Source organism: Apostichopus japonicus, chromosome 8 (genome assembly GCF_037975245.1).
Source record: "Apostichopus japonicus isolate 1M-3 chromosome 8, ASM3797524v1, whole genome shotgun sequence".
Lineage (NCBI taxonomy): Eukaryota > Metazoa > Echinodermata > Holothuroidea > Aspidochirotida > Stichopodidae > Apostichopus > Apostichopus japonicus.
The window spans coordinates 19,466,946-19,482,804 of NC_092568.1; the positions used below are offsets into that span (position 1 = coordinate 19,466,946).

At 35.8% G+C, this 15,859-nt stretch overlaps 1 protein-coding gene and 1 long non-coding RNA gene across 3 annotated transcripts in view; one reads left to right on the top strand and one right to left on the bottom strand.

Annotated features, from left to right (window-relative positions):
- Positions 1-15,859, top strand: part of LOC139970937 (thrombospondin-1-like) — a 66,790-nt gene that overhangs the window by 13,259 nt on the left and 37,672 nt on the right. For both annotated transcript variants that reach the window (XM_071977014.1, XM_071977015.1), the window contains exon 2: positions 5,395-5,601. In XM_071977014.1, coding sequence (XP_071833115.1) covers positions 5,535-5,601 — 67 coding nt within the window. In that variant the 5' untranslated portion in view covers positions 5,395-5,534. The remainder of the gene's footprint in view (positions 1-5,394; positions 5,602-15,859) is intronic.
- Positions 9,564-13,893, bottom strand: LOC139970941 (uncharacterized). Its single transcript, XR_011794258.1, has 3 exons — positions 13,754-13,893; positions 11,894-12,030; positions 9,564-11,240 (listed from the first exon to the last, which is right to left on the bottom strand). It is a non-coding gene; the product is annotated as an uncharacterized lncRNA (long non-coding RNA).

Consider the following 15,859-nt stretch of genomic DNA (forward strand, 5'->3'; position numbering starts at 1 on the left):
GCAACTATACTGTTGAACATATTTGTTATGATTTTTGATATGGGACCCCTCTGAATATTTATGAGTACCACACTTTCATTGAAAGTGATAAAATTTGCCCATATATTTATATAAATATATATATATATATATTTATTTATTTATATATTTATATATTTATATGCAATTTAAGTTAAAGTTCACTTCAGTTTAACTTTTACCGTTACGTGCTATTTGGTTTTCTGTTAAATTACACCCATATAGAGACACACAATTGGATTGTCCAATTTCCTTGATATATTTTTCTGTTGATGCTTCAAGTTTGTTGTTGTGATGTCATTCCAAGCTCCATACCGATATAACAAAACAAGTAGGAAGCCTAGTGCTGTCGCCCAAACAAGTCTAGATGCGAAACATCTGTTTATCGTGGGAGAGATACACATTTATCTTCATCATTGATATATGATTTTGAAAATGACAACAAACGACGCCAGGTTTTCTGAGCTGGAAGGGAAAACCAATTTAAGGAGGATCACAAACAATTTAAGTTATGAGCACAAATACTCATATCCTGTAACATGTAAAGTTTTTGTACACACGGTAATGGCACAGATCAGGGGGTGAGGTTTAGCCCGAACAGCGGACGTGTGTTACTCCTGCATCGCTTAGCTGCATCCGTAATATCCACACAATATGGTAAATATCCACGCCTGCCACGAAGGTTAGGGTGAGGTAGGAACACAGTAGTCTGTACGGGTGGACCTTTACAGTTTTCATAGCTAGTTTCCTGAAATTTAAACCCAAGTTTTAAACAACCGTGGCTATAAATAAGGGTGCAAGTTGATCCAACTTAGACAAATTGTTTTTAAATAGCCAAATACATAAGTATTAATTTGTTCTGTTCCATTTCAAAATATTTCATATTCTCTGATATGTGGATTTGTTCTCGCACTCGTATGCCTACTCGTACTCAGCATAGTTTGAATAATATTTTGGGAACAAATTGCCAAATTTCGTACTCATGCTTAGTGGCATTTTACTTTGGTTTTAGGAACAAATTGCCAAATTTGGTACTCATGCTTTAGTGGCATTGTACTCGAGTTAAGTAACAAATTGGAAAATTTCGTACTCATGCTTAGTGGCATTGTAACTCGCATTCAACATATACTTGTACTCATATCGAGGTAGAATGCTATTTGTATTTGTGCTCATGCTGTGTGTACTTGTATGACATGTTTGTCGGTAGTACACCTTTAAAGAGGTATTTATACGCCATTTAAATATAGAAGTAAAACAAATGCCTGTCTGTATGTCTGTATGTCGGTGTATTATCTGGTACGTCTGTCACACAATTACTGAAATACCTTTATCTATATCTTCAGTTTGATTCGACATGCACTCACATGTCACATCGTTCCTTATCATTCACCAAATTTTTATTTTTTCATGTCTGAGACCTAAGCAAGACGTCAATACATTCTTATCACATCGAGATAACCAATTCAATCGGGTTGGGTTGTCTCTGCTGAAAGACAGAAATCTGTGGTGGTCGTGGGGGGTGAGCTTCGCCGATCTACACCTATCGAACGCGAAAAGTATTCTGTAAAAACAAATACGATGATGAATTTTGGTTGACTTGTTGGCGTTCCAAAATACACCAAGTGGAGCGAAGAAGCGGCAGTCGTATCGGTTCAAACTTTGAACTCAAAACTTATGATAAAATAATTTTTGAATTTGGAGATTAGTTTGAATTTTTCTGTTTTTTCAATAACATTCGATATACATTATGCAACCAGGCGACTACCCGGTTCGTTATAGCTTAAATGATTCAGGTAAATTTTCAAGCAACAAAGACAAGAAAAGGAAAGTTGATCAGTTTGAGAATTTCATTTGATATTTTCTTTTGGTATCTGACGGATTGGTTATTGCCTTGACATGTTAATGCAATTTTTAGCTGAATGGACCTTTCGAGACGACCAGAACATCGTTCAAAACGTTTACATTGATTTTTGTGTGACAGGTTATTCCAACGAAATATGATGCTACGTGTAAAATAGTCAAGTCAATCGCAAATCGCAAGTTTTATATCTACCCTTTCAACGTTCATGTAATCTTGTTTTCAAAGGGAGTTGGTACTTACTATTATGATAGATCAACACACAATTTAATGTGGTTTTGGAAGGGAAAAAAATTGTGTAAATAAATATTCTTAACACATGCGTGCATATTGTGAAAACACCATTTCAAACTGCTGACATGTCTAACATTCTTGGGTTGGATATGCTGATGGTGACTTTTTGTCAGTCCAAATAGCCTATAGCCGAAGAAAAAATATATATATAGGCCTATATATAATATTATCTTTTTCATTTTGTATATACAACTCATAAACAAAAATCTTGCGATTATAGACGATTTCATTACAATCATTCATGAAATGCCCTCCAAGGCGTCGTCGTATATACGATGTAACCCGAACGGCCTAATATACGGCGACGTATACACGATGTAACCCGAACGGCCTAATATGCGGCGACGTATACACGATGTAACCCGAACGGCCTAATATGCGGCGACGTATACACGATGTAACCCGAACGGCCTAATATACGGCAACGTATACACGATGTAACCCGAACGGCCTAATATACGGCGACGTATATACGATGTAACCCGAACGGCCTAATATACGGCAACGTATACACGATGTTACCCGAACGGCCTAATATACGGCGACGTATACACGATGTAACCCGAATGGCCTATACGGCGACATATATACGATGTTACCCGAACGGCCTAATATACGGCGACGTATATACGATGTAACCCGAACGGCATAATATACGGCGACGTATATACGATGTAACCCAAACGGCATAATATACGGCGACGTATACGGTATTGTCGTTCTTCCAATGACCTCTCTTCACCACATATTTAATACACTTTTTATAAAAGCTGTTTCTCCATGATTTACACACACGCAGACAATATAATAACTCAAACCTAGAATAAAAGTGGCATTACCCCCATTGACTGTAATCATGTATATATTAAAGGGAGAGTCTATAGTCTACGTTTTGCCCAGCCTGCTTACAACGCGCTTGAACGTAGCCTATACTTTCAATGAAGTGTGTTGAAGAATGTATCCCTCACGGCTTCTATATTTTTGATGCAAAGCTTGCTATCTTCTTTTTCTTTTCGTATCTTGACGTACGTTTCGAACGTTTGATAAAGATGAACGTTTTGCTAAAATAACGTCGTAATAATATTAGTATTTAAGGTACAATGCCATTGAAATCTCAATTATTAATATTAATATTACATTGCCACCGATCGTTGTAAATGGCTCGCACTACGGTTCGCTTCCTCTAAAAAAGTGTGTGTGGAGGGGGGGGGGGGAGTGTGGGGGGGGGGCGAGTAATGATATGGTACCGTATGTTTATTGACCTCATGACATATCATTAGACAATGCATACATTGAATGAACTTGAACTTGAGGAATAAAGAGTCTATGAATAATAGAAGAAAAAGAACAACAACCCAATATATTTCAACGCATATCACCCCATAAACGTTTTGCGGTAAGAATACCATGTTTATACACGGTATTTTGCGGTATGGGTGTACAATTGTAAATCTAATGGGTTTGTTACTGTTAGTAGCGTATGTTTTGTGTCGTCTATAGTACATGGCAAAGAGGTGCCAAAAATAGATTTCATTGTATTCAGTCAGTTTCAAGGAAATTGTCACAACAATACGTTTATGTGGTTGTTATTAAGCCGATGCACAAAGGGAATTAACACAGTTACAAGTTATATCTTACAACTGTAAATGTTTCAGTTTTGTATACTGCAATCAAAACTAAATCGTGCTGACAAATCGTCAGCATGCGCTATTAGGATTACAGTAAGAACTAATGATGTGTGTAATCCCAACAAATTCATTTTAATGCATTTTGAGGGATTACACATATCCTCATTTCTTACTGTCGTCCTAACAGTACATGCTATACCGAATTATCAGATTTTATCAGTAGTAGTTATACTGTAATCTCGGTGTGAATCGGTTGTTTTTTAAAACTTGGGTGGCGGATCTCTTTCCTAATTCTATGCGGTAAGATGAAAGCCAGCTTAGTCTGTTACCTATTTCTAAAAGATGTCTTCACTTGGAGGGGAAGCACATGCAGTCTGTTATCTCTCTTCGTTTCTTTATTGTGTGTTCCATTTGCATGTGATATAATATTTAACTTGCATGCATACATACATCACGGTAGGCTTCTTTGGCTCCCCTACTGTTGACACAACGGTTTTTCATCTACATTTTACGATGTTGGTATTTAGCTACGAATCTTCCGTTTATTTGCCATGAAAACACAGTTTCAAAGCTTCGTCGATCTCCAAAGGCCAAAAAGTTGTCCGACAGACAAGAGGATGTTTAAACGAAGTGTTATACCTTTGATAATATGCAATGGTGGTGGTGCGTAATTCACACTCTGCTCATGTGAAACATGGGTCGAAAGACATCGTTAAAAGGCAATAAGTAAGAAAGAGTAACACCTATAGGACAATCAAGCATGTAGAGAAGGTGAGGTTTTCATTTTCATGCACCCATATACCTATATGGCAATAGCATGATTGGCAAATATGGTGACAACGGTGTAAATATGTAGGTCTATAAGATGTTACCCGTGTGTCGCAATGTACATGTGGGCCAGTCAAAATTTGAAAAGCTAAATTAAGTTTTCTTACTACTGAATTTAAATTTGTATGCATTTTCGATCGCGATATATTCCACAGAACTACAAGAGGCTTACTATATTTAAAGGTAGATGGGTGGGTTGTGGGGAGGGGTGGGGGTAGGTAAAGTATAAGCGGAAGTTGAGTGGCAAGGCCTAGAAATTCCCAGTCCTCTCATTAATTCATAAATCAAGAGAAAAGGTCATGTGATGAGTAAAAGGGGAGGCAAAACAACAGTGTACAACCAATCTTTACTCTGTGGACATGCACATGTTGATGTAGGTATACGCGTATATTACTCACTGCGAATGTGTGTATAATTATAAGACGTGTTTCATCCAAAATGCCGAATGAAATTTTCCGCCCTTTCAAAAAAGGTGGGGAAAAAAGATATAAAAGAGCAGACTATTTGAAGAGAGTACGTCATATTAATCTGCGCCAGTAAACTCCCACAAACTCCCACAAACTCCCTCTTCAGATTAGGTAGAAAGGAATTTGTCACTTTTAAATTATTTTTCCATCAGGTTCCAATGGTTCTGGAATGTGTAGGTAACAACGAACGAACCATTGTTACTGTATCGTCCGCCTTTCCAGCCTTGTTTGTATGTAGGGTCATGAATGGTCACTTGAAATTTTTTTTTTACTCTTTATACATCTCTCTATCTCTCTCCAGACTTGTCGGCTCATCGAACTGTGAAGCCACATTAGGATCAATCTTAACCGGTGGAAGGACCATCAATTGAAGCGACCCCTCTGAGTAAAAGAAGTCGCGAGGGATATTCTGACTAAGATTTACCCCATCAATATTACACAATGAGACACTACCAGATCCTGGAGCTTACTCTTGTCTCTTATTTACTCTTCGTAGTCCCGCTCGTAGGTATGTATAGTTGTGCTCAACTGAATAACATGTGACTCACTCTGTTTCTATCATTCTTTCATTTCCATGTTCTGAAGGACCGGAGTTATCTTGGGAGAGAGAGAGATGGGGCAGGAGAGTGGCGGGGGGGGGGGGGGGGTTCAATATATAGCCTACTAATATTATATTATCATACATTATTAGGTCTTCAGACCGTCTTATAGTGCCTATCGCGTACCATATTCATCATGCATATCTCCCATCTTTTTAATATCGAAGTATGTGAGGCCCCTAACTGTGGGGGACCGGGCCGCATACCAGGTTGCCCGCGCTAAATCCGAAGCTGATGGGTTTTTTTGGCACAAAAATCGTCTGTGAACAATGTCTCTTTCTTATCTGTAGTTGCAATTTAATGGGGGGGGGGGTGGGGAGCGGCCACGGTCCTCCCTACAACAGCCTACTCTTGGGAGGAGGGGAAAGTTGGGTGTGATACCATGCAGCGCGCAGCTCAGTAAAGTTTTGTACCAAAGTAAAACATGGGTCGTGATAAAAATCAGTAGCATGTTCTATAAGGACTACAGTCAGAACTGAGGATATGTGTAATGTCAACAAATCCAGTTGTTGGGATTACACATATCCTCAGTTCTTAATGTAATCCTAATATCACATGCGACCAATTTATCACATTTATCAGCACAATCCAGTTTTTACTGTGGAACAAAGTTTTAAGATTTACAGTAGTTACTCTAATGTCTGTGTGATTCGGCTGCTGTTATTTAATCACAGTTTCCAATACACAATCAGGATAGCTAAATGGGCTACAAACTACACCAGTTTATTCACCACATGATGACACATAAAACTTCAACTCGCTTCGGGTATTAACCTATTTTAGTTTTGAACTCGCATACCACATAGCTAATAGAGTACAAAATTGTTTCGCAAAGAAAAAATCAAACCTGTTTTAATACCTTGTTGTGTTGCATGTCATAGTGTGCATAGAGAGGGTATACACGCTATGGTCGGTGCTTGCTTTATAAACTAACCGACACAAAGCGACACAGGCTTTTTGGCAATTACTAAACATTCCATAAAATTTGTTACAGAGTTCCCCTGAAGTTTTGTGACCGTATCAGCACTTTTTAATTTAGGTTTGTTTGACTTCCGAAGCGTATATAGAACCCACTGCAATTGTTTGTAGTGGTTTTTGTTTTGGCGTTTTGGGCTTGATTGTTATAACGGACACTAGTTAGACTTGCCTGTTATTGATAACTACGAAAAATATGCAAAGGTGTGCTAAATTCTCAGAAGTTTTAGGAAACCAACATAACTAGGTATAGGGCTATAGAATGACTGTCTATTGATAATAAAATGCGCTCGGCGGCCTAGTATGCTGGCAATTTACACGTCGACTTTGGGGGAAGAATGCCACATGGTGGTACATATTGAAACAGAAATAAAATTCGAAGGCTCTCAAGCATGTTAAAGATCATCGTAACCGGGTATTGCTATAACAAATATGCTAGAACATGAAATAATGATCAGCCATACTTAAAGATATCAACTATAGTATTTCACGGTCACAGTTAGGGAGTTTTCCCTGCTTGTCTTTAGTATACATCTCATTGTGCTGGTATAACCCATGTATGTTTGGGAATATTTGAGATTGTCAGAGATTTCAGAGGGTAAAAAAACTTTTGAAGACTGCTAGCTTAAATTAGCCCACTAAATTCTACGTGGAAGGGAATTCGGAAATGACATTAACTTGTAAATATAAGAACTCGTCATTAATTCCGACATTGCCAACAATGAATGTTTTCATTTCCGTTCACAGATCATTAATGCTAGCCATTTGGGAAGTTATTAATTCATTCAGAAATGCGTTGTTGGGGCATATTACAGACGTTTCCAATTGTATTATCGATGCCTTTATGTTTGCTACGAGAGATACAGAGAGAGAAATTTCGCGTAATGAGGCACTTTCTTGAATCTTTGCCGACTTCGTAATGATTCTATGCCGCACGCCTCTCCCCTGGTGGTATTGCACCCCCCATTCATTAATATCGTAACCCCAGATTCCCCCCTCCCCAGCATGCATCCCCCTTTGAAATACCCTTCAAATCGTTAGAAAATTTCAAGGTAAATTAGTTCATTTGCATTTAATTTAAGGATAGGCTATACCTCTACCGAAGAAACTAGCTGAAACCTTCCAAGGATGAATCTAGGCATCAGTTTATACTCTATATATTATACTCCAAAAACATATATGAGTGCTAGTAAAGTTGCTATAACTATCCTGGGTTTTCAATTTATTTTATTCATCACCTTCCAAACAAGACAAAGCTTTGCAACGCTCCTTTACGGTTTTACTGGATGGTTGCCATCGGCTTCTCTAGGTCTAAATGGTTTTGATAGTCAATTGTTTTATAAATTATAATAACTTAACCAAAACCATGGTCTAGTTCAACTTCATATAAACAACAACAGAGTACCCTTGGATCATGACATTCAATTCCCATTTATCTTTAACAAATTTGTAACACACTTGTAGAAATATGCCATGTTCCACCCCCACCCCCACCACCGCCGCCGCCCCCCCCCCCCGTTGGGTTTGTTGTTACATCCGAGGAACTGATCTAGAAATGGTCTGTGTATTAGAACAGGGAGTATAGTACGGTAATTTTAATTCGTTAACCTTTAGCTGCTTAAAAAAACATTCCTCCAACATTAAAAGTGATATAGTAATACAATCTGGACCGGTAGTAGTGGTTTGTAATGGTCTACAACATATGAAAATTAATTATGTGCCAAAAGTCATCCTTTTAGTTCAGGATAACATTTAAGAGAGACAAAAATCCACACGAAGCAACGATTTGATTGAACAAAACAACAAAACAATAATTTAGAGAGGGACTGTTTAATGAGTATGCTACCTTATAAAGTGAGACCTGACAAAAATGACTAATTCGAACATATTATTTCACTGGAGAAAGGCCTTCTAAGTGAAAGCGACAAATGCGCGAAGCTTCAAGCAAACTTTGTCATAATGGGGGCGGCGTGATGGCACCTCTTCATCCATCACTAAAAGAGCCAAAGAACTTTTTGGCGGGTTATGTATATGTATAATAGATGTGTTAACACGACGAATAGGAGGCTGGACTGAACCATAATATAGTTTAGCAATACAACAACTATATAGGTATGTAAAGTTACAATGTCAAAAGACATCAAGCAAAGTGTTAACAGTGTGTCAAAACTAAGACAATGGCAAGTTTCACAGAGTATGTAGGTCAGGTTGTTCAGAGAGGTCGCTGGTAATGTACACAGCCAGCATACCATACTAAACACGTTGCTCTTTTATGTAATTGGGAAAAAACTTTAAGTGTTGCAAATAAGGATTATAATGTAACATATTCAATACTTGAAAGAATTGCCCGATAGGAGAAAGATTAAAAAAGGAATAAAACTGTAACCGCAAGCAGAATCTATAGATAATTTCCCTCTTGAAACTTTCATGCAGTCAAACTTTGTAACTTTGATTTAGTAAACCTTTGTAACCTTTTGCAAATCTAGGCCAGGTGGACAATTAAGCTTTAGCGGGTGTAGGTGATTTTGACAGCAATGAATTGTCCAATCTGAGCCTGCATGATTCCGCCGCGTTTAATAGCTTCAGATATATGCCATTCTATATTGGTTGTTCATCAATAATCATGTTGAAATTGTTATCTCAGGGGAACCGTTACGAACGTTTCGTTGTCGTTCATTGTGTGAAAAGAGACATCTGTTTCTTACCAAACTTTCTCCAAAATATTCATCACATGACTTCGTTATGACATGATATTGGGATGAGCCTGTCCTCTCTCTCTACGGGATGTGATAAGAAATGAATAATGTTAACCCAATACTGACATTACCAGGAAGACTGTATTGCGATCACCATTTGTGCAGGCTTGTCTTAAACCCCTAATACGTCCACATTATGTACACTCTTAAAACATCCGGATCAAATTTGATTCATTCCGGATCAAATTTGATCCGGTTTCCGGATCCCAGGGGCACCGACCCCGTCCGGATCAAAATGATCCGGATTTCCGGATCAAAGAACAATGACCCCATTCCGGATCAAATTTGATCCAGCTTCTGGATCCCAGGGGCACCGACCCCGCCCGGATCAAAATGATCCGGATTTCCGGATCAAAAAAACAATGACCCCATTCCGGATAAATTTGATCCGGTTTCCGTTTCAAGGGTTCTTACGTTCTGGATATGTTATGAATAAGAAACAACATACAAATCTGAAAATAACTTGGCCATGTCTTTATTCTTTTTAACAACTTCGTTAACAAACAACGTCAATTATTTCAACTTGTAGAAAGAGATTGATCTGGGTTACAATACTGATGAACAAAAGCGGAAATGGAAAAGTGGATGGAATGCGAGAGTTTTATCAAGGCAGCAAAAGTGTATACTATTTTTAGTAATATCCCTGTTATATATATAACTCGTGACTTGTTGTGGCAATTTATGTGTAACTTTTTGCTTTCAAAATCTTTACATCCTAACTAGAAGCATATGTCTTATGCTTTAAAATCTCCACTAAAGATATCCTACAATAGGTTCAAATGTTAGAATATGCTTAAAAGAGATCAACTCCTGCTAACTTTAACCTTTGAAATCTACATATTGCAGGATAATGAAAAATTCTGAAAAATGCTACTCCACCAGCCTCTCAACGAATGGTCTTACATTATTTACCAAATAATGATACTTTGACATATTTTGGTTTGTTACAAATAACTTAGTACTATAGAATGACACAACTTTCATATTGTACAACTTAACAATAGGTAAGACTTTAAATTGCATGCACAAAATCTTTGTTCCATACAGCAGAAATGATAGAGATGTCATTTGTAATTTCCTTACTATGTTTACATCTGCAAAATTTTATTAAATATTAATTGCATCGAATGTTCTATGTATTAAAATAAATGAAAATACTTCGAAAACTTAAGTATTTTACTGAACCACCAATATGTTTGGAAATGAACAAGTGCTTGAATTATGACGTATGAATGCTTGATGATATTTCTCTTGTTACTTTGAGTGGCATAAGCAGATTTGAGTTGGGGGAGATGGTGGGGGCAGGTTAAGTACCAATGCATCACTCACTGTTTATACTAGAAATAACACCATCCCTCTATTCATCTTTAAAATCTGAACAGCTCACACATAACAATGAGGAATTTGAGCAATTAAATTATGCAACCGGCTCACCCGAACTATTCCAGTGCAATTTGACCTGTCAATATTGAACATGAGTGGACAAACTGAACTCAAACTATGATAAATTTGTTATCTAAGATAATGTGATATCCATTAATACCATGACGGGTAAACAAAAGGTGATGATTGCTCAGTCTTCTGGTTCAAAAAGTTCTCAAAAAGTCCCAGGTGTTGTATCATTCTATTTCTCATGTATAATTGAGTTCAAGCATTTTAAAACATATGTCAGCTGTCTGCAGAAGTCATTGGCAAGGTAGCCCCCTTTTTTCAACTCTAATAAACACCTGCTCTGGTTGCTCTCTTGGTCCTCATGCCAAAACGAAAGGCTGTGGCTGTTGAACTTTTTCAAGGATAGATGGTATGTTTGTGCCAATCTATTGAAAAGATAAATGAGACATTACACATTTTTGTTTTCAAATTGCAACATTCTGACATACAAGGATACAACCATACATTGCCACAATTTTGAAATTTTGCAACCAGCTCCTCCTCATCATCATCGCCATCATCATCACCAACACCACCATCATCATCATCATTACCACCAACACTACCATCATCATCATCACCACCACCACCATCTTCACTATCATCATCACCACCACCATCACCAACACCATGCATCATTATCATTGTGATTCTCAATCATTTCATAACCGTTAGGTCATTCTCTCTGAGAAACATATATGATTTTAAGAATGTGAGGCAACCTTCGTTAACTTAAAGTACTAAAAATAGTAGAGTCATACAAGAAAGAGAAAAAGCAGATTTGAATGATTTTGAAGCTCAGTAAAATTGCAATCAACCTAACAGGTACCCAAGGAAAGGCTTGAAAAGGACTAGCAAAACACTCATACCATACTCTTATGGCCCAATTAACATTGATATAAAATGTGTAGCCTACAACATGGCATTATTCACTCTTCTTAAGTCTTACAGCAACAGTAAGCTTTTGGCACTTTAGTTTGGGTTCCTGTTCGCCAAGTGACTGAGCTAGAATAGCACATGTATTGAGTAAAACTCTTACCATGCCATCTGTTGTGTATTTTCTGAGAGAATATCTCCCACAGAACTCTTCTTATTGTCTCTGATATTAAAGGCTCTGTGATACTCCAGTCTCCAGACACGTTACCATCGCTGAAATAACACACTCCTCTGCATCATCTGTGAAGAACAATCATTGATATTGTTTTAAGCAACAAAAGTCACTAGATGCAAAAACTACATGAATGAATGAATGAATGGATGTATGGATGGATGGTAGGATGGATGGATGAATGAAAGCCTAAATAAATAAATAAATAAATAAATAAATAAATAAATAAATAAATAAATAAATAAATAAATAAATAAATAAATAAATAAATAAATAAATAAATAAATAAATAAATAAATACATACATACATACATACATACATACATACATACATACATACATACATACATACATACATACATACATACATACATACATACATACATACATACATACATACATACATACATACATACATACATACATACATACATACATACATACATACATACATACATACATACATACATACATACATACATACATACATACATACATACATACATACATACATACATACATACATACATACATACATACATACATACATACATACATACATACATACATACATACATACATACATACATACATACATACATACATACATACATACATACATACATACATACATACATACATACATACATACATACATACATACATACATACATACATACATACATACATACATACATACATACATACATACATACATACATACATACATACATACATACATACATACATACATACATACATACATACATACATACATACATACATACATACATACATACATACATACATACATACATACATACATACATACATACATACATACATACATACATAAATAAATAAATAAATAAATAAATAAATAAATAAATAAATAAATAAATAAATAAATAAATAAATAAATACATAAATAAATAAATAAATAAATAAATAAATAAATAAATAAATAAATAAATAAATAAATAAATAAATAAATAAATAAATAAATAAATAAATAAATACATAAATACATAAATAAATAAATAAATAAATAAATAAATAAATAAATAAATAAATAAATAAATAAATAAATAAATAAATAAATAAATAAATAAATAAATAAATAAATAAATAAATAAATAAATAAATAAATAAATAAATAAATAAATAAATAAATAAATAAATAAATAAATAAATAAATAAATAAATAAATAAATAAATAAATAAATAAATAAATAAATAAATAAATAAATAAATAAATAAATAAATAAATAAATAAATGCCCAACCACAACACTACAGTAGCATATAGGCCTATGCCTTATTTGTAAATGATCACCTTATATAGAACATACAAGGGAAAGACTGATTCCCACTGTGGGCAAGTCTTACATTACCTAAATCTAAATTACCAGGAACCCTTATTAGGCCTTGCCTGCCTTACTTATGTCATTCAATTTATTTGGTTATCGAAAAATTACAATCCACTTTGTGGTGAAGTAGCAACTGAACATTAGAACCCACCATACAGTAATACTGTTTGCCCTGTAGCACCATAGAGGCTTCACAATAGTACTACATACTGTTGTGTGTATGTACAGTACTGTAGTATACTGTACAGTACAGTCTGTAGCGTTTATAGTTTTCACACCACACGCTACACACTATAGTGTACACTGTGTAACGCTAGGCCAGAGTAAACCCGTGACGGATTGAGCATAGCTTCTTCAAAGCACTAACTTTATTGCGTATGATTAACACAACAAACGAAATGGAAAGTGCCTAATAACTCACCTTTGAAATTCTTGACGTACTTCTCCAATCCCCATTGAAGTAATTTTGCTTCTACGAGATCCATAAGAGCATTTCGTGAGTGCAAAGTTTCGAAAAGATGGCGTATGTGTAAGACCGTGTTCGAATAGCGTACGTTCAAGAGCTGCAAGCACGATCAAAGCTTTTGTCACATGATGTACATCAGCCAATAGCATCAAGCGCTACGTTCTGATCAGGAACGGTACAGTGAAATGATACCATGCCTAATGAAATTGAATCGGGAATGGTTGAATTTTATCCGGGAATGGATTAAACTTATCCTGAAAAGGATGAAACTATTTTTATCAGGAATCCGGGTAACAAAAGTGACCCGGAAAAATTAAGAGTGTAGTATGTACACAAGGTTAAAATTAATGTCGTCCCACACTTTATTAGAGTGAGGGCGGGGGTGGGGGATTTGTTGACGGGAGCAATTGGAAGTCAGCTAGAAGACCCTCTGTTAATTTAAAGTTAAATTTTGCTTAACTATCTGCCAGTGCGTGACGTAAAACTTTGCTTTATACGTTGTTACTTATCTGTCGCTCTCTAGAAAGTTGTTTCGCATTTCCAAATTTCATTTGAAGAATTCATATTCTACGTCTATATAAAAGGTTACACCAAAATGTTTAATCGTAAAACGCTTGCTTTATAAAGTTGCTATATCTGATATCTTCTAAAAATCAAGCATCTCCCGTATAGCGGTTAGTGTCTTAATTAAGTGTCTTTGAAACTTCATCGACACAACAAACCCTTATCAACACGTTATCCTGCAATACAAAACATGAAAGGTTGCCCCTTGAGTTTGGAATATGTATACAGTGCCACTTAATCTGAAAAGAGAACTTATAGAACAGCATATTATTCAGAGTTTCTAGAGCCAATAAAAGTTTTGTAGTGAATTCTTCGATCTTATGCCCCACACCAAGTAGAAACGTATTCGCATATGTACATAGTATACGGTTATACAATGATAATTGGTTTATTATGTCGTATAAATTACCCGGTGAACAAGTGTTATTGCAGTCAATCAAGATTAGTTATACTACATTTATTGCCAGTCATACTAAATAAACAAGTTAAAGTAATCATCTTAAACTTGATATGGCTCTAATTAAATTGACTTAGACGAAAACCGTGGGTTAATGTAAACATCCCCAGCATGTACAACTCCTTGTAGCATTAATCTGGTTCAGTTGATGCGTTCAAGAATGTATCTACCACATGGCTCTGTGGTAAGTCTTTATGTGACAACCAAGTGGTATTCATAAGTACAAAGTTCAACATGAACAGAACTGCAGAAATGTATGTTCGGATGTAATGATTTAGCAGCTATAAGAAAACTACACAGCAACAACAACAACAGAAGCCTCCAGTGAGATAACGTTTTGATTGCATGAATACTTCAATTAATAGGCAACAATTTAGTTGAGGTAATAGAATCAACAGTGGGATACATACACATCCAACTCTTCTACCCGTGCATGGTATCTTACACACATATATTGTCACCCATCGTCATCATTTACCTGGCGTTCGTCATCATAAAGAGACCATTTGATCAATACCAGATAGCATATATATACATACTGTAGAACATACATGTGTGTAGACTAATCCTGACTTGAGATGTTGCAAAAATAAGCAGAATTGAGTACAGACGCACAGCAGAACTATATGTAGTGCCTCTCAAATAATAGCGTAGGGTTAAGGCACTCCATTCAGCATAAATGGGGGGCCTTTAGGGTGTGACGCAATCTGTCATGCGAACTGAAGCATATGCTTACAATTGTAAATATAAAAAAGGGAACCTTCAGTACGGTACATTTCTAGTATTTTATTTGTCACAACATTTCTTTATTTGTTTGTTCTAATGCCCGTGTTTTGCTTCACTGTTCTTTTGGCTATACTGCACGTACATGATCTCATGTAAGTGCAGTATTTGTTAAAAGGTTTCAAAAGTACCTTCCCTTGTTGTTGTGACTCTCCAAATTATTTACGAAATTGTGGAATGTTTATTAAAGTCTGGAAAATCGATATGAGGCAGCACATTTTCATGTTTGTTTTAATATTTGGAACATATCTATGTGA